General features: G+C 38.6%; 1 protein-coding gene across 2 annotated transcripts; it reads left to right on the top strand.

The window, feature by feature from the left end:
- The first annotated feature begins 75 nt into the window (after window positions 1–75).
- Window positions 76–14,050, top strand: RO60 (Ro60, Y RNA binding protein). 2 transcript variants are annotated; one of them, XM_060232377.1, is made up of 9 exons: window positions 76–95; window positions 3,816–4,421; window positions 6,892–7,112; window positions 7,315–7,461; window positions 8,821–8,958; window positions 10,111–10,227; window positions 11,539–11,652; window positions 12,898–13,044; window positions 13,619–14,050. In XM_060232377.1, exons 2-9 carry the CDS (start codon window positions 3,842–3,844, stop codon window positions 13,769–13,771), a joined length of 1,617 nt encoding a protein of 538 aa, XP_060088360.1. In that variant the 5' UTR covers window positions 76–95; window positions 3,816–3,841; the 3' UTR covers window positions 13,772–14,050. The 2 variants fall into 2 exon arrangements, with proteins under 2 accessions (XP_060088360.1, XP_060088361.1); XM_060232378.1 differs by lacking the exons at window positions 76–95; window positions 3,816–4,421 and adding an exon at window positions 6,672–6,770.
- Window positions 14,051–18,389: the final 4,339 nt, after the last annotated feature.

The following is an 18,389-nucleotide window of genomic DNA, read 5'->3' as shown; positions in this document are numbered from 1 at the left end:
CCAAGAGCATCACGTCATCATCATAGCTTAGAAAAAAGCGGCCGGAAATCCACCAACGAGATGAAAGGACTCTCTAGCCTGACTATTTCATAGAGGTAGAAAAAGGCCACGCACGTCTCCATGTTTTCTTCTGGTTTCGAGTTGAATGCGTGCGTGGTAGAACGCAAAAGTCATTATTGGTGTTGTGTTACGTCGCATGCGTTGATTACGACTGAGCCCCACCGGAAAGCTCCCTATCACTTCTTCCAGTCTTATGTGACATTCCCTGCCGCTGGTAGACAGTTCCGCTATGATGGACATGGAGTGAATTATAGCCAGTGACACATAGAAGTCTTGACAATGCCGGTTGTTCAGGTTGTGAACAGACCAATTTATCTCTCTGCACGAGCATTCAAGAAGGGAAGGGGGGTAGGATCATCCGGGTCTTTCTAACTTTTGCGGGTATCTCTGTTACCCGGAAAGAAGAAGGGCGGGGATAATAATGCTGAGCTTCTCCATCCGGGTCTCTTCCTACTACCCGGACGTGAGGGAAGTTGTCAGGGGTTGGGAGAAGCAAGCTTGAAAGGATCCTGAGGAGAAAACGAAATCTTCGTTCTCCGTCACTGGCCGGAGCTCTTTTGGATTTGCTGCTCTCTTTGCGAGTCCCGCAAGTAGCTGCGGTTCACCGCTCAGGTACGGTGAGTTGGGCGGGAACGGTTGGGTGGGAATTGGGAAGGGGGCGGTCTGTGTGTCTTCGCTTTTTGTACCAGAAACCACTTTTCAAGGATGACGGGGTTTTTTTCACACACATCAGCCCCCTCCCCGCCTTTATACCTTCCAAAAACTGAAAGGAGTTGGGAAGAGCTCTGTTATATACCGGGGGGGGGGGGTGAAAGGGGGAAGAAATCCTCTTTTCAAAAAGAGATCTTGCTTAATGAAAGAAAGCGGGAAAGAGCGACTGCGGAGAGAAGAGGAGAAATTGCGATATTGCCTCAGAGGGTTTGCTGGAGAGCTCCCTGTATGAGTTAAGTGATAATTATTGTTTATTAAGTGCTTTTGTTTTTCAAAGAGTACAAGGTGAGTGGTCTAGCTTGCTGTCTTCGATTCTTTTCCTCATTACAGCTCTGTGAGGGAGGCAGTACCATAACTAGCCGTTGGATCTGTACCATTTTGCATTCTAAACCACTGCCTACCAGATAATTTTACTATTCTGTCATTGGATCTTAAATTTTGTACCAATTTGCATTCTGATCCACTACCTACCAGCTATGTGTGGCTCTGCTCACTGTACCGGATTCCTCCTCTAATGAAATGTGCTTAGAGCGCATGAAAGCTAAGCTTAGAGCGCACGAAACTAAGTTGGTCTTAAAGGTGCAACTTGACTCCTATTTAGTTAATTTTGCTGCTGAGTCAAGAATATAAAATTGCATTCCCTTTGCTTTCATAATAGCAGTAGAAAGGTAAATGCGAAAATGAGAGAGTCATAATAACAATCTTTATTTTAGCCATGATCTTGCCCCCCTCCCCCCCCCCCACATCTCTCAGCATCATGCTCTCAAGGCAGATTCCTCAATTGCATTGCTCTTGTTATGGCTTTTTGAGGGAATTGAGAGAGAAGAATGGTGACTGACTGCCCCAGTGTTGGCCAGTGATTTTCACAGCAGGACAGGGATTTGAACCATGGTCTCCTAAATACTACTATGATATTGTAACTGAGAGGAAGGGAGCTGTGGCTTGGTGGTAGAGTATCATGTTTGGCATTTCCAGTCATCAAGTAGCAGGTGATGTGAAACGCCTCAGCTTGAGGTTTTGGAAAGCTACTGTTAGAATAAACAGTAACTGACCTTGATGGACCGTTGCTCTGATTAAATATAAGGCAGATTTTTATGTTCACTATGTTGGCTGTGGCAAGGAAATATACACTACCCATTCTTTCAGAAATGCACATTGCTGTGATTCAAGTTTCACATGCAGTAACCTGAAGCCCGGTATACACATGCAACAGAATGAGGAGATAGAATAGAATATAGATGTTACCACTGAAGTTCAGGTTGCAGGTGATGAATTCTGAGTTTGAGGACAACCAGTGAGAATTCTACACAAAACAGATTCTTCAGAGTTTATTTTAAAAGTAAAATGTTCCATATTATGTTGAATGAACAAAAAAGATTTTCTGTGGTGCATGGAACTGTCTAGCTAGCAGTTCTTGACAGCATATATCACCCAAACCTGTAGAAATAGCTAGCACACTTTCCTTATGTTCAGCAAATATGTTCAGTAAAAAGAAGCGTATCTGCTGCTATCTATCAAAAGGGCAGTTAAGTTGGCAGCGTGTTCAGCAGTCATTTGCCACATTCACACCAGTAATTGATAGCATATATGCAGTACTTTTTTTTTTTCAAATAGAGAAACTAAAGGATTTTTGGTGCAGTAGAAAACAATATGCCAGGTGAGAGAGCCATCTCTATGAAAATAGATCAAGATCAGTAGCTGTGTTAGTCTGTCTGTAGCAGTCTCAGTCTACTACTTCCATGAAGAATTAGTATCACATGCTCAAACATTCCACCACTAGGATGAACTGGAAATACTTAGTTTCACGCAGTTGTAAAGTACTTTGCTGTATGGAAGTGTGCACATTGCCTGTGCTTTTAGCTGGCAATAAACTGTATGTGCAAAAAGGTACATTTTCTTTTTTTGTTGCATTTTCAGTTTTATAATCCATGTGTTTTAAATATTCAGAAAGTGCCTTTTGTCTAATTTCACTGTGTTAGTGCAGAAAAAAAATCACCTCTTAAATCTGGGAAAATTCAAATGTTCTTACATCAGCATCAGATTTTATTGGTCACAGTACTCATCAGTGCCCTCCTTAGCAAGCTTAGTCAGAATCCCATTCAGGTCTACTCCGTGGTGCTTACATCGAGGAAAAAGTTCTTAGAATTGTAATGCTAGTTCAGGGGTGGACAAACGTGCTTAATGTAAGAGCCACATAGAATAAATGACAGACTGACAGTAGATGGGGGAGGGAGAGAGTGATGGAAAGAAAGCAACTTTAACTTGAAATGCATTCTCCAAGCTGCCAGCTGGAGAATGTGAGGGTGAAAAAAACATCCCCCCCTTCTTTGCCCCCCAGGTCTCCCAGGGAAATCTCCCCTAAAGAACATACTGCAAGGCACATGAACACTTAAACCTTGAAGAACACTTCATGGGTCTAAAGTGCCAGTAGACTCCAACTTCTCTCTCAAACCCTGGGAGGGGGGAGAAGGAAGGAGAGGCAGCCCAGCTCCTCTTTGCACAACACAGAGACGGGGGAATGAAGGAAGCCAAATGGAGCTCAGGCTTTGCAGCCTGTGTCAGTCTTCAAACCTAGCTTTTCTCTGCACAACAGAGAGACGGGGGAAGGAAGGAAGCAGAGCAGAGCTCAGGCTTTGCTGGGGGCAGAGCTAGCTTTGGCTTTTCTTGTGACCCGGTATTGAGGCTTCCGTGGCCAGGGCCATCTTAACAGCATTATGGGCCCCGGGCAAAGCAACATTATGGGCCCTGGGCAAAGTACTGCATCATACACAGATTAGTATGGGACCGTATGCTCGTGGGGCCCATGGGCAAGTGCTCATCAGGCCCATGTGTTAAGACAGCCCTGTCCGTGGCCCAGTACTGGGTCGCGAACCTGGAAATGGGAAACGCTGGTGTAGAGGATCTTAACTACAGCTTATTCTTTTAAAAAGGCAGAGTTTTAATATTCTTCTGAATGATAGCTTATTATGTGACTGTAGGAAAGAGATCAAAAGCATCATACTTATTTAAAGAAAAGATTTTCATATGTGCTTTTATTTTTTCAGGAGGCCTCTTAACAATAGAAAGGTAAATGGAAGAAGCAGTGAGCCAGATGCAACCCTTGAATGAAAAGCAGGTGCCGAACTCTGCAGATGGATATGTATGGCACATTACTGACATGGATCGATTACGGCGTTTCTTGTGTTTTGGTTCTGAAGGAGGTACTTACTACATCAAGGAACAAAAGCTAGGATTTGAAAATGCTGATGCACTCCTTAGGCTTATTGAAGATGGCAAAGGCTGTGAAGTGGTACAGGAAATAAAGACATTCAGCCAAGAAGGGAAAGCAGCAAAATCAGAACCCATATTGTTTGCACTTGCAGTTTCTTCACAGTGTTCTGATGCAAAAACAAAACAAGCCGCTTATAAGGCTGTCCCTGAAGTCTGTCACATACCAGCTCATCTTTTCACTTTCATCCAGTTTAAAAAGGATCTCAAGGAGGGCATGAAGTGTGGCATGTGGGGTCGTGCTTTGAGAAAAGCTGTTGCAGATTGGTACAATGGAAAGAATGGCATGGCTGTTGCCTTAGCAGTTACAAAGTACAAGCAAAGAAATGGTTGGTCTCATAAAGATCTTCTAAGGTTATCCCACCTGAAGCCTGCGAATGAAGGTAATAAGAATTGAGAACAGTGTTTGTCAGCATTAAATATATTGTTTTATATGTAGGTGGCATAAAAAAATTAGAGAATGGTTGAGTTCTGAAATACTGAGATGTTACAGAAATGGGTGTTCCCAGATCCTTCTTGACTTTGCAGGCTGAAGCAGGAAGCAGTTCTGGGCTTGCAAAGCTGCAAAGAAAATGTGGAATTGACTTTTTTTTGCACTAAAATATAATTTTTGCATACAAAATTGGAGAACTATAAAACTAAGAGACATGATTATTTGCTGAATGTAAATTCTCTTTCTATTCCCTTTTATTTCCCTTTTGAATGCATGTGTTTGAGCTGCCATATGGTGCATCAGTTAGAATGTCTGAATTGTTTCCAAGAAAGACAGTGTAGTATAGCTAGTGATACAACTGAAGATGGAAGAACACACTCCTATCACTTGAGCATTTAGATTTTCAGGTCCAGGGGCATTTCTGAGCTTTGAGTGCCTATTAGCTACATCCTGATCAAGAAGCCCTACCCATTATAAACCTCTGGTCTTGTCTGGATTGAGCTTTCCTTTATTTTCTCTAATCTACGCCATTATAGATCTTAGTCATTCATGGAGGAGCGTATTTCACCAGATAGAGAAATGAGGTGGGAGAGCTGGACATCAACTGCAAACTGATACACATAAAGCTGCCTAATGTTGAATGAGACCCTTGGTCCATAAACTTCAGTATTGTCTACAGAAACTGGCAGCTGGTTTTCAAGGTCTCAGGCTGAGATTTTTTTAACATCACCTACTGTCTGAACCTCTTAACTTGGAGATTCTGGGAACTGAACCTAGGCCTTCTGCATGCCAAGCAGATGCTCTACCTATGAGCCATGGCCCCTCCCAGTGGTAACACTGTATTCCACATTCCCGGTGGTTTTATGTAAATGTGGAAAACCACAGGAGACAAATCAGAACTTTTTGGAACCTTGCAGAATGATTCCCATGTGGGGAAAAATAATCTTTTGACAACAGTTTCTGAAACTTTCCCATAAGGTGGAAATGGAGCCACAGCAAAGCATTGCCTTGTTATTGTTATTATTATTTAAACTTATTATTACTTGTTAAACTTGTAACTCACACAAGCAGTTAAGAATGCTGTGATTAACAGTAGTGATGAGCAATCTAAGAGAATAAACAGGTTTATTTACCTCCTCTGCCTATTCTCAGTTTGGATCTTCAGTCTTGGCTGGAAGCCACATTGAAAGCAGCAGAATGCCTTGGTCAAGAATGGCAGGTTCGAAACAGAACTATATTTGCCCAGAAGAGCTCATTAACTACATTCATACTATTGCTTTCTTAAGAGCAGATAACATCCTGCAAAGATCTTACTAAACATATGATTGGAGCTTTTATGGAATTACAGCTTAGTGAATTTAAGAGTATTTGCATTTTAAGTATTAAACTTTTATTTAAATTATTGTCATTATCATCATTACTCCCGCATAATTTAGATTTATTTGGAGTGGGATATCGTTACTTTTCACATTTTAGATAATTGAATGATGTTAAAGCTTGCAGAGTATGTTCCATTCTTTTCAGTTTGTATTCTCCTGATAGAAATGCCAAACTACTACTTTGAATTCCCTCTTCCATACTAGGGAAGGACATTTATGCTTGTGTGTTTGAATGTCTTGCCATGAGTGGTACTGTTAGGAAGGTTCTCTACACTCTGTACTTCTATACTCTGTGAATGTGGTACTTACCAAATTGACTCTCTAGAATAGATCCTATTATTTTGGATTGACCTAAATTTTCAGATTTCAGGACTGAATTGATTTTTCCTTTGCTTAAGCAGGACTCTATCCACTTAGAAGCTAAGTCTTCTTGGTGACTAATATAAATGAGTAACTTTGTGTGTGGCTAAACATCTGACGACTGTAGTAAAATCACACTGTAGCTCAGGTAGCAAATCTTAGGCTTTCCTTGTTGTGTGTGATGGCTTGCTGTTTATGACTATTTTCTCAAAAAACAAGGAAGGAATATAATTCAAAACAAATTTGTTTCTTTTATTTGAAAAACACAAAGATGAATTTTTAAACTGATTTTTACATTCTACACATCTCACCATCCTACGGTCAGGAGTAACTCTGCAGTTGCAGGGTGGGAATGCTCCAAATCCTCAGCAAATAAAGCAGTGATTGACTACACTAGACCAGAAAAAAATCCAATGTTAATACATTGTAGCTGTGGCGATGCATGTAAAAAAAAAATAGGTAGAAGTCATTGTCTTTGTGTATCTATTGTAATTGATTTTTTTCCTGTCTATTATTGGTGAAATTAAGACAATAAACTTCCAAACTGAGTATATTTCAAGGTAAATTTATTCTGTAATCTATTGTATTTTTGCAAGACTCCAGGTAGAGTTCTTAGCTATTTGGTAAACAATTTGGAGAAGGAATAATAATTGGGTCCTTTTTTCTGTTTCCTTTTAACAGGCCTTGCTATAGTCATGAAGTATGTAATGAAAGGGTGGAAGGAAGTCCAAGAGGCATATAAAGACAATAAGCTTTCTGCTGAGACTGAAAAACTGTTAAAATATTTGGAGGCAGTGGAGAAGGTGAAGCATACGAAGGATGAATTGGAAGTGATTCATCTGATAGAAGAGTATAATTTAGTCAGGGAACACCTCCTCACAAACCATCTGAAATCTAAAGATGTGAGTAACTCATATGAGCATTAATATTTTGCTTCATGTTTACTATCATTTTTGTGCATTTTGCTGAAGTGCACCATTTTTAAAAGTATTTGAAGATGGGTCACTGTCCAAGGCTGACGCTTAAGTTGCTCCTTGCAGATCCTCATGTTAAACAACTTGAGTTCTTCCATTTTTTTACTAATTTTAACCCATTCTGTACAAGGTATGGAAAGCATTGTTGCAGGAGATGCCTTTAAAAGCAATATTGAGGAATCTAGGAAAGATGACAGCAAATTCTGCACTTGAACCAGGAAGTCCAGAAGTAACAATTGTTTGTGAAAGACTAAGAAATGAGAAACTCCTTAAAAAGGTAAAAATTTCTCTGTGTGTTATTCTAGCATTTAGTTATTAACAAGATTTTTACCCTGCTTTTCTATCTCTCATAAGGCCACCAAGGTGGCTAAAAATTTCATCTTAAAAGCCATTAAAGCCAACACACAAATATAACATTGAAACAAGTTAAAACCAGAGCCACCTATGGCTTTTGTTGGGCTGTTCCAGAATATGTGTTGAAGATGAAGCTGTGTTTGTTAACAAAGGATTATTTAGTGTTTGGGAATTTCTCAATTTCAAACCTTGATTGATGGCAGAGTATCTTTAATTAGGTCTTTAGAAAGCAGGTGGCTATTGCTTCAAGGGTCCCATGTCTATAGCTTTTTTTAAAAAAACTGAAGAACATGATGGATAAAATGAGAGAAATAAAGAGTCTTGCGTGGTCTTCTTTCTGTGCATTACCAGTTGGTGGTTTAGAGAAAAGGTTGAAAATCATCCTCTTAGAAAAGGGTGGAATATTGAAGAGTTGGCTTAAAGTAGCAACCTGTTAACTTTTCCACTGGTTGGAATGTATGGTTTTTAGGGGAAAAATGTTATTTTGGATGAGTTGGGAAGAAGACACTCTCTTATTTAGTGGTATGGTTTATTCTTCTATGAGTGATTCTAAGAACAGTAGAAGGAGGATAAGAGAAAGGCAGAAATTGTGGGAATTAAATTCATGGGAGGTGAAAGGATATTGAGGTTAGAACTTGGGCCTCCTGGACAAAAATCTCCAGAGACAATAAAGAAAAGTAACAACCTCAATGTGAAAAAGAGAAGAATACTAAGTTGCTTTGGGTTCCTACTGAGGAGAAAGGTGGGGTATAAATGAAAAAAAATAATAATTAAAATAATATTTCCTCTTTGTAGCAAATGGAATAAGAAGTGTATTTCCTTCTCTGTTTTGTCCTGATAACAACTTTGTAACATAACAACTTTGATTAAGACTGTGTGACTGGACCAAGTTTGTTGCAGCGAGCTTCAGGGCAGAGTGGAGATTCAAACCTGAGTCTCCCATATTCTAGCCTAACACTCTAGCCACTACACTACACTGGGTCCAATTGTTTTATTAAGGGTGCAATCCTAAAAACACTTTCCTAGAAGAAATGCCTATTGAATGGCACTTGCTTCTGAGTAGACCTGCTTAGGATTGCTCTCTAAGTCTCATAATTTTGATGCTTGGGGCAGTTAGCAAGATTGTATTCCTTCTTTTCTGTATATAATATAAGGTACAGAAATTCTTCTCGCAAAAGTGAAAATCATAGTCATATAAATAAAGTATATCTTTAGATACATTTTTGAGAAGGTCTTTTAAATTAAACAATTGAGAGTGTACTTTTTGTATTGCTTTTTTCAGGCTCAAATACATCCTTTCCATATATTGGTTGCATTAGAAAATTACAAAGGAGGACGAGGTTATCGGGGGAAACTTTGCTGGCAACCTAACAAGGATATTTTGGAAGCTCTGGATGCTTCATTTTACAAAAGCTTCTTGGTAACTCTTAGATATTGTAAATCCATGTGATTACCGTGGTTGAACAAATGTACTTGCTTAAATATTTCCAGTATAATTCTTCAGATAGCCAACCTTTTTTGTAGTAGGTTTTGTTTCAACTAACCAGCAGTAGGGTTGACTGCTGGTTAGTTGAAACAATGTGATCAGAGTTCAACATTGTCAGGTATCCCATGAAAATAAAAAACACTGTGTGACATAAGCTTTTCTAATAAGCTATATTTCAAATATATATTATACGTCAAGTCCTCTTAATCATGTAGATAACATGCCCATCAATAGAACTGATACACAAACCATGATCCGTAATATATAAAAAAAGTCATAGTGGAGGATAAATATACAATAATTCAATGGTTCAAAATTACTGTATATAGTCTGTTTCAACTGATGTTATTTTTCAAGGGTAGACTTCATATAATTTCGGAACTCATTAGTCTCTTCACTGTTCTGGCTCCCAAAGGGCTGCATCGCTTCACTGTTAGGATCTTGGAAAATTTATGCTGAACAATTCATCAGAAATTTCACCATGGAAGGTAATTTTTATCTCTACACTTTTTCATGGCAGAATGCTATGACATCTCACAACGTATCAATCACTAAAAGCACTCAATAGTGTATTAGAAAAGCTTATATCACATGGTGTTTTTTGGTCTGAATAATCTTTCACTGTGGTTCCAGTTTTTTTCTTAGGTATCTCATGAAGACAAGAACTGTGGGGGTGGCAGCTTACCTTTTTATTTCTTTATCCTGCCATCCCAGTCTGAATCAGAGTCACACGATAAGCAGTGGCTCAGCATCCCCATGCCTTCAACCTTTATTTTACATCCTTATTAACTTCTAGATGGGCTGCTGCTACTGCTTCCTCTATTTTCCTGGGACCCCCCTTGCAGATTATATTACTTCTTCTGCCACCTTTTGTTGAGTTTCTGTGGACCTAGTATTTTCCTGGGAGAGCTTGACTGAAATGAAAAATACCTTATGTATATTATTAGCAAGTATGCACTGTGTTGGATATTTAAACTTGTTCCTACAAGTGCGTAACGTCTTTGACCTTGTTGATTCAGAATTTAAGTACGCATTATAAAAGCAACAATGTCTTTTAATTCCCCCCCCCCCCCTTTTATCCTTTAGACGATAGAGCCAACAGAGAGGCGTTTCTTGATTGCAGTTGATGTTAGTGATTCTATGTCACAAAAAGTTTTGGGCAGCGTACTGAATGCTAGTACAGTTGCAGCAGCAATGTGTATGGTAAGACTGAAATTGTGTTATGTTCATATCCTTTTGACCTAAATCTGAATGTGGATGATTTTGGGGTTTTTTCTTCCATACAGAGTCAAGTAAAACTTAAAGAGTAGAGCAGCAATGGAGACAGGAAAGAGCTTGCATCACCTTAGGGAAACTTACGACCTGAATTTAAAAATTAAAACCTTTCAATGAAATCAGAGTTTAAATAAACTATGATAAAATTCTCCATTTGAAAGCCACAAAATTTGTAACCCTTACATTGTGTAAGTAAAATTGACCCCATACTTACAAAGGATTCTTGCAATCAATCTTAAAGTCTCTATGAAGGAAAAGACCCCACAGGTCTAATAGCAAGGGTCCATTCATCATGACATCAGCTCTCAAGTAACTCACTGTTTTTGACATTCTATGTGGAAAGAATTTATGGATTATTTAGAGTCAGGCTGATGGAACTGGAATGTTTTTGCTGTTGAGGTTACTGCATGTTTGGAGTCCACCCCTCCCCCCAGCCATTCCAGCCCAGTCTGTCTTCTGTAGCTCCTCCCATCATCTCACAACATCTGTGCGTTTTCAGCAGTACTTTTAGTTGTCTTGACTGAGAGGAAGTATTTTCATGATGGCCTGTCCCTCCCTTGCTAGGGTAAATGCTTTGGTCAAGATAGAGTCACCTAGAAACAACTGCTCTGGATAGGGAATATGAATGCTCTTCTTCTCTGAAATTTGACTGTAGCAACGCAAAAGGTGCAGTAAACCATGGGAGTGCAAGATTTAAGGGTGTGTGGAGGAGCATAGTAGAAGTAGGAATTGAATAGAGAAGAGAAAGGAGTGGTGGAAGATTTAAAATGGAGAAGATAAATTTATTCATGCATGTATCTGAGAAAGCGTGCATGAATGTACTTGCTGAGTGGTGGGTAGGTGATTAAGTGTATGGTTGAGAGAGACTGTGGGTATGTCTTCTTGGAAGAGAAAGGACTTTAATGAGAAATGTCTTCTGTATGTGCTCAGAAGTCCTTATTTCTCTTTGCCTTCCTTTCTTCTCCCATCACATATATTCACAGTCCTCTAAAAATTTATACTCATTTTAGTTTTAAAAAATCAAGAAATTTTGCAAAATCAGTAAAATTCATAATTTTAAAAAAAATCACAAAAAAGCTGTTTTGCTTCACAATGAACCAGACCATTCTGGTGGTTCCAGTTAGATAGGAGGCACTGACCTCCCACTTCTACCCAAATTTATAATATCTGCAACAAAAGAAAAATTGAACAGTTGTTATGGCTATGTTCTCTTCTTTTATTTCACTTTTTTCACAATAGGTTGTTGCACGCACAGAAAAAGATTCCCATATTGCTGCCTTTTCACATGAATTGATCCCTTGTTCTGTGACTGAGGATATGACGTTGCCTCAAGTATTACAGAAGATGTCTGAGGTATAGAAAGCTTTTGATTTAATTTTTTTAAATTTTATATGAAAAAATGGTATTGCATTGTTAATAGCATAAAGTGTTTATATTTGTACCTTCCATTTTTTTCTGCCTATTGTGTGACAGCAGTGGAGGCCAAGTGGAGTTCTCCATCACCATTGCATCCATATGGTGTTGTCTGGTAAGGCTTTTCCAGGACGTGAGGGGGCTTGTCATGTCCCTGAGCCTGTAGATCCAGAAAATATTGTGAGCTGTATGTGATTCTTTCACATGCTATTTACAGCACTTCTTGCAATTTTGGTGCATTAGATGCAAAACTGGTGAACAAGAGATTAAACCATGGGGGCGGGGGAATTCCTCAGCGGACCAAGAGCACCAGAAGGAAGACGTAAAGAGGGGACATTTGGGAGAAAAAGGAAAGTAGAGAGAGTGAACAGAAGCAGAGGAAAAAACAGGAGCTGAGGTGAGAATGGAGGAGGTAAAGAGGCAGGAAAGGCACATTTAGGAGGAGGAGAAATAGGCTTATTTTTGCCCAGAGAGGAGAACTAAACAAGGGAAAAGTTACTAAGAAGCAGGCCTCGGATTCAGTGGGAGCTCACAGGAGCACAGCTCCTGAACCTTTCTGAGAGTTCCACTTCCTCCTTCTGAGAGTTCCACCTCCTTGTCCATTGAATAGTATGTGCAGCTGCATAACAATCCCTGGATGAGCTCCACCACCTATTTTTCTACAAAATGACCCCTGCTAAGAACACACAAGTACAAAGAAGTTTACTATCCTGCTCTATGAAAATTATTTTAGGCTTCTAAACATTTTATGTTCTGGCTGGGTTTTTAATAGTTTGTACATTGTGTGTACTGTTGTATGTTTTTATCAAGTTTTACTTTGTAAGCTGTCTCAAGGACAATCTTTGGAGGGGTAGTATTTGCATTTGCTCAATATATAAATAAAGTCATTTGCAGAGGAATGCAGCTTGTTTTTTTGTTTGTTTTTTTAGTACATATTCAGTGTAAAAAGTAACAGTTCCATGGCTGGATTTTTTAAAAGTGTGCAATAAATAAATGGAATTTAGTTTTCATTGTATTGAAAATTATTTGGCTATACTATATTTATAGTTACATATTCAGTATTATTGTCTGTGTGTGGTTTGTGGGTGGTGCATAGAAGAGACTATAACAGTGGTGCATGGGCCATACATCTTTTTACATCACGGTTCTAACATTAAACCTCTTGTGGTTTTTTTTTAACCCTAGATTCCAGTGGGTCCCATTGATTGTTCTCTTCCAGTGTTGTGGGCTCAAAGAAATGGAGTAGCTGCTGATGTCTTTATTGTGTTCACAGACAATGAGACTGTTGCTGGAGATACTCATCCTGCTGCAGCCTTGAGGACATATAGGGAGGTAAATGTCCTTTGTATAATGCTGTGAAATTGTTTCTGTGAAATATTACTGATTTCTTAATGGTTCCTAGAATTTTGAAGATGCTGCAGAAACACCTTTTCAAATCATTAGGTACAACAGCAGGAACTGTGGCTAGTATACTAATAAATACTAATAGCAACTCTGTGACCAACACAGGCTAAAGTAAACAAGGCTGGGGTAGATTTGACCTTCAGACATCCAGATACATGCCCTTAGGGGCCATACAATCTTCCTGGAGTCAAGCAGAAAGGAGCAACATTAGGAAGTCTGGCTACTGGAGACACTGCAGCAAAACAATCTGTGTGTCCAGGGGAACTCCTCAGATGCCAAGAAGCATATCCCTAGCACTGGAACAAGGAGCAAGGCAGGAACCTGGACAAGGGGTAGGGGGAAAAACAGAGATTGAACATGAAATATTGTTCTTTGAGGAGAGTGAGGGAGGAGGGCCTCATTTCCATACTTGTCACAATAAAGCCTGCAAAACTTATTATGAGTAGTTAATACATTGCTGTGTAGCTATATAATGAAAAAGTTTTTGTTTGTTTGTCATTAGGCAATGGGTATTCCATCCAAACTTATAGTTTGGGGAATGACATCCAGCAGTTTTACCATTGCAGACCCAGATGACAGAGGAATGCTGGATATATGTGGCTTTGACACAGGAGCACCAGATGTCATTCGAAACTTCACTTTGGATCTCATTTAAATCTGAGCACCTGTTTTATTGAATTGGTGTATTAACCAGCTTAAAGACTTTGACCTGGGACCTCCCAGTCTGATTGACTGACTATGCTAACTGATGACTGAATTTGGTGCATCTATCAGAATGTTTAACATTTTTTATAAAGGGATATAAGAGAAGCAGAGGTGAATTCTATTCTCTAGGAACATTGTTTACATTTGTTGCACATAGTTTAGAAATAACAAATGGGAAGCCTTCTAGAAATAACTACGGAACACAGTGTATGCATACTTTGAATTTTTTTTAAAAAAATAGTTTACTTATACCAAGGTTTATTCCATCACTGTAGACTTAATTTTCCATGTTGTGATTTTAATGTTTTACATTATGCTGGATTAACAGTTGTTTGCCTGAATAGTTTTTATTCTTTGTATTGACAAGGGAAAGTGAGACCAGGTATGTACTATAGGTTACCTCACTTCTACCAATGCGTGTTGGTTCGCATTGCTTATAGCACATTTATATCTGGCAACTTGCTGCTTTTCCTGTTCCTTATATTAGATGCAGACATTGTAACTACATATGTCGAGTTACTTCAGAACAACTGGATTGTTCCAAGGGACGGGAGGGTGTTGCCTGGTCAATCAACCTCCTAGATCCACCCTTGTTTCAGAACAAGAATTGCAAGAATTGCATAATTTGTATCCATGCATTATGATTGCACCAGTTTGTAAATAAGCATCTTTTGCATTTTTTATGTTCGTTTGGGACAAGGAGAATTACAGGGCTTACCTAGAAAGTTTGGTTAATTGCACATGTTATCAAAGGAAAACAAAATTGCAATCCTTGCCTTTTGAAGCAAGGGAATTATGGAGGGGAAAGGATAGCATGGGCTTTGCTAACAGACAAAAGTTCTGATGACCAATTTGTAAGATTATTGTCCATGTGCATTTTTGTACCGTGATGAGCTGCCATGCATATATTTGCCCCAGCAGAGTCATATGAGTGATAATACAGTACCTATACAGACTCCCACATTTTCAGTGCAAATTATACCAATGAGCAGTAGGTTATAGTCAGTAGTTGGCTATGGTAAAATATTAGTAACAAAATTAAGCCTCAACCTTAGTTTTGTTGCTGTTTTCTTCAGGCCTGTACTATAGAGAAACGGTTCCTGGAATGCACTAGACCATGTAACAGATAGATCAAGATCTTCTCCTGTTTAACCTATTTTAAACAAGAACAGCTGTATCTAAACCATTTTCCTTCAGTGAGTTTGTTTAGGAGAAATTCTCAGTCGACCTTATCCTTTGTCTTTAAAGATCTTTATTAATCAGCACAATGAGTAGAGCAGAAATCAACACTAGTGCATGTATTTTGGAGTCCTAAAAATGCCATGGGGAGGGACGATGGCTGGTAGAGCATCTGCTTGGTAAGCAGAAGGTCCCAGGTTCAATCCCTGGCATCTCCAAAAAAAGGGTCCAGGCAAATAGGTGTAAAAAACCTCAGCTTGAGACCCTGGAGAGCTGCTGCCAGTCTGAGTAGATAATACTGACTTTGATGGACCAAGGGTCTGATTCAGTATAAGGCAGCTTCATAGATGTAGTCATAGTTTGGATTCAGTTTGGCAATTTTTTTCTAAACGTGAATGGAAAATACTGTTCCTCAATATGAACAGTGATCCTTTTGAAGACTAGTGACAACTGTAGCAAAGTAATAGCACAGGGTTTTTTGGCAGAATGTGGACTACATCTTGGAATGTGATGGTATGTAAACAAGAGAGGTGGTATAAATGCAGTGTTTAATAAAGGACTGCAACTTTTAGTTGGTACATTAGTTTATTATTGAAGTGTACTTGTTTGGATCAACATTCCTTGGCCAACATGTTTTGTTTTACATAAGGAATATTTAGAAGCAGTTATAAACATCAATACTGGCAGGCATCATGTTAGATGTGTCGTAGCTGAATATATTTCCAAATAACAGTAAAAATTTGTGAGTGAAGGCTGTTTCTGTGTTTGCTAAGATCTTCTGTCCTCTAGAGAAACAGCAGTTAATTGTATTTAAAATCATGCCATTTGAAGAATTGGTGGTTGCATGGATCTTAGTAAGGGATCTTTGTTATGCTGTGGAGTGCCAGGGCTGCTATTGAATTCTAGGATGGTATTTTTTTAAATCTGCTCTTGTGTACATTCTTAGAAGATTCTTGAGCATTACCTATTTAATTATAAGAAAAGGGACACCATTCTGGGTTCTTGGACCTTTCTGCCTCTAGAAAGATGCTGTATGTAGGGAATATGGATGGTTAATCAAAAGATATTATTGACAGATAATGACAAATAAATGTGTGTGTTTCCCCACTTCCACATAAAAGTCTCAAAAATATAAAACATGGTAGAAGAGAAACTTCTATAGCATGAAAATAAGATGTACATAGTGATGCTTGGATTTAAGTGTATGTAAAGGCTTGGTGTAAACTTCAGATGATTCAAAGAATGAACAGTAGGTAGAAATTTATAAGTGAAGTGACCTTGTATGAGTTTAATACTGATCTGCATTTTATTAAAACATCTTTATTAAAGCAGCATCTGTCCCTGCACTTGTGCTTAGATCAGGATCCCTTCTGTAGAACTATCTTTGAAATATATGGGAGGTGTACAAGATCAGTTGTGTGCTTAGTAAAGTTCGGAAGGGTTTTATTGTTCCGTAAATAAGAGTTAGATTCAGTTGTCATGTAACAGTTACGGATAGATGCTTGTAACAGAATGCAAATGAACTGAATTGTAAGTTAATTGAATGTAAGTAAATTGAATGAATTATCTGTGTGGGTTTACAAAAAATAATCCAGGAGGAAGGAGTCTATTCATAGGTCTTGGTTGCGATTTAGAGGGCTGTTTAGGCATGTTCAAGACTTTTAGTATGCTGAGCAGAGTTTTTGCCTTTTACCCAATATTGAAGAACAGCTCTATCCCATGCCTTCTGTATCATGGATTTCATGTATAATTCTCCTTCGTTTTAGAAAAGGTTTACTACGTGGCATGGAAGGATGGGACACTGCAGTTCAGAAAACATAAGTTCACTTGGGCACGTGAAACTAGTCATGGAGTTCTCTAAAGTCATTTTATTTCAGCAAAATGTGTATTGGTTTTTCAACCCATTATAATTTTTCTATCACAAAGTGACAAATGTTACAATGGAATTAGTTCACAGGCACTTGGTTCAGACAATACTTGGAGAAAACTGGGCCTCATGTCTTCCTCATTGTTCTATCTCTATATACTGTAGTTTCTCTCTTGCTCTTGTTTGCAGCAAGCTACAGATTCATACTAGGTAAAAATGATTGCTTATGCTTGAACTGCAAACCAGAATTTCATACCATGTGGATTGCACAATTCTAGTTTGCCATTAGTTATGACTGCTGATAGTGTTGCCACAAATCAGGAATGTTAATTGCAAAGGCACAAGTGGAGAAGGGAGTGCACAAATCTAAGTTTATCCCCAGAATTATTCATGATACAGCATTATCTCTGACCCAAGCCACTGTATTCCATGCTGTAGAATATTGTGTCTGATTGTTTTTGGTGACAATAACCTTAGTTTGTTTTATTTAGACTTTCTAGTTCCCCATGTTGACAAATGCTAATTGCCTGACATATGCATTATTTTTTTTTAACCCCAGTTAGTTTGGGACTTTACTGCCAAATTATAGTCAGAATTAAATTATTCATGCAAATACTCTGTGCTGCCTTTTCACCAAAGAATATCATATTAAGAGGAGAATTCTGTGCCTGGAAAACTGAAAGGGAGAGTTTAGTTGAGCAGTTTTGCAAAGGCTTGTATGTATCTATAATGCAGCAGAATTCCTCAGGGATGTTGATGGCTGTTCTGATTTTCTTTCGGAGTGTTGTAAAATGATTCCATTCATCTGCTTGTGCTGCAGAAGCAGCAGTCAGACAGCTAAGGGAAAGGAAATGGGCAGCAGATCAGGACTGAAGGTATCATTATTGGTCCCATATGCCAGAGGTTTAGAGTTGCTATTTTTTCTGTATGCTGCATATTTGTATCATTATTTTGTCTTTTATTCTGGTTACCCTCCCCATTGTATACAAAATTTACATCTCTCAAAATGGTGGAATAAAATAGGCTTTATGAATGTGGTTGGTTGTTTGGTAGCCAGTCTAAAGTGTAGCTGTGGGAGAGGCTGCTATGAGCATACTTGGGTACTTGAAAGAAATGGATACTTGTAGAAGGAAAATAAAACTTACCTAGTAAATATAAATTTATTTATGAATTAACAGCAGCATCCTTGCCATTTGTAAAAAAGAGCTAAAAAGTTTTCAGATGCTCAGTATGGTAGGTCAGTTGCTTATTCTGGAAAAGTCATGTAAACATCAGTGTGAAGCTACTACTGAAGACTGACATTTGAAAACAGGTTGTGAAAATTTCTAACATCAGTAACTGAGAAATGATTGCAGGAATGATGTGTGCACGATCGTAATTCTGGAAAGAAATTCAAATTTAAATTATAGTTCTGGGTAAATTTTAAAAAGAACATTGGAAGGAAAAATACATTTTCTAAAAACACATGGGATTGCATCCTATCACCAGTTGGCACAAGGAGGTTGTGAAGGTAGATGTCCTG

The sequence above is a fragment of the Heteronotia binoei genome, chromosome 2, assembly GCF_032191835.1.
Source record: "Heteronotia binoei isolate CCM8104 ecotype False Entrance Well chromosome 2, APGP_CSIRO_Hbin_v1, whole genome shotgun sequence".
Classification (NCBI taxonomy): domain Eukaryota; kingdom Metazoa; phylum Chordata; class Lepidosauria; order Squamata; family Gekkonidae; genus Heteronotia; species Heteronotia binoei.
The sequence above is the reverse complement of the archived record's forward strand: the minus strand, read 5'-3'. Positions and strand labels throughout refer to the sequence as shown.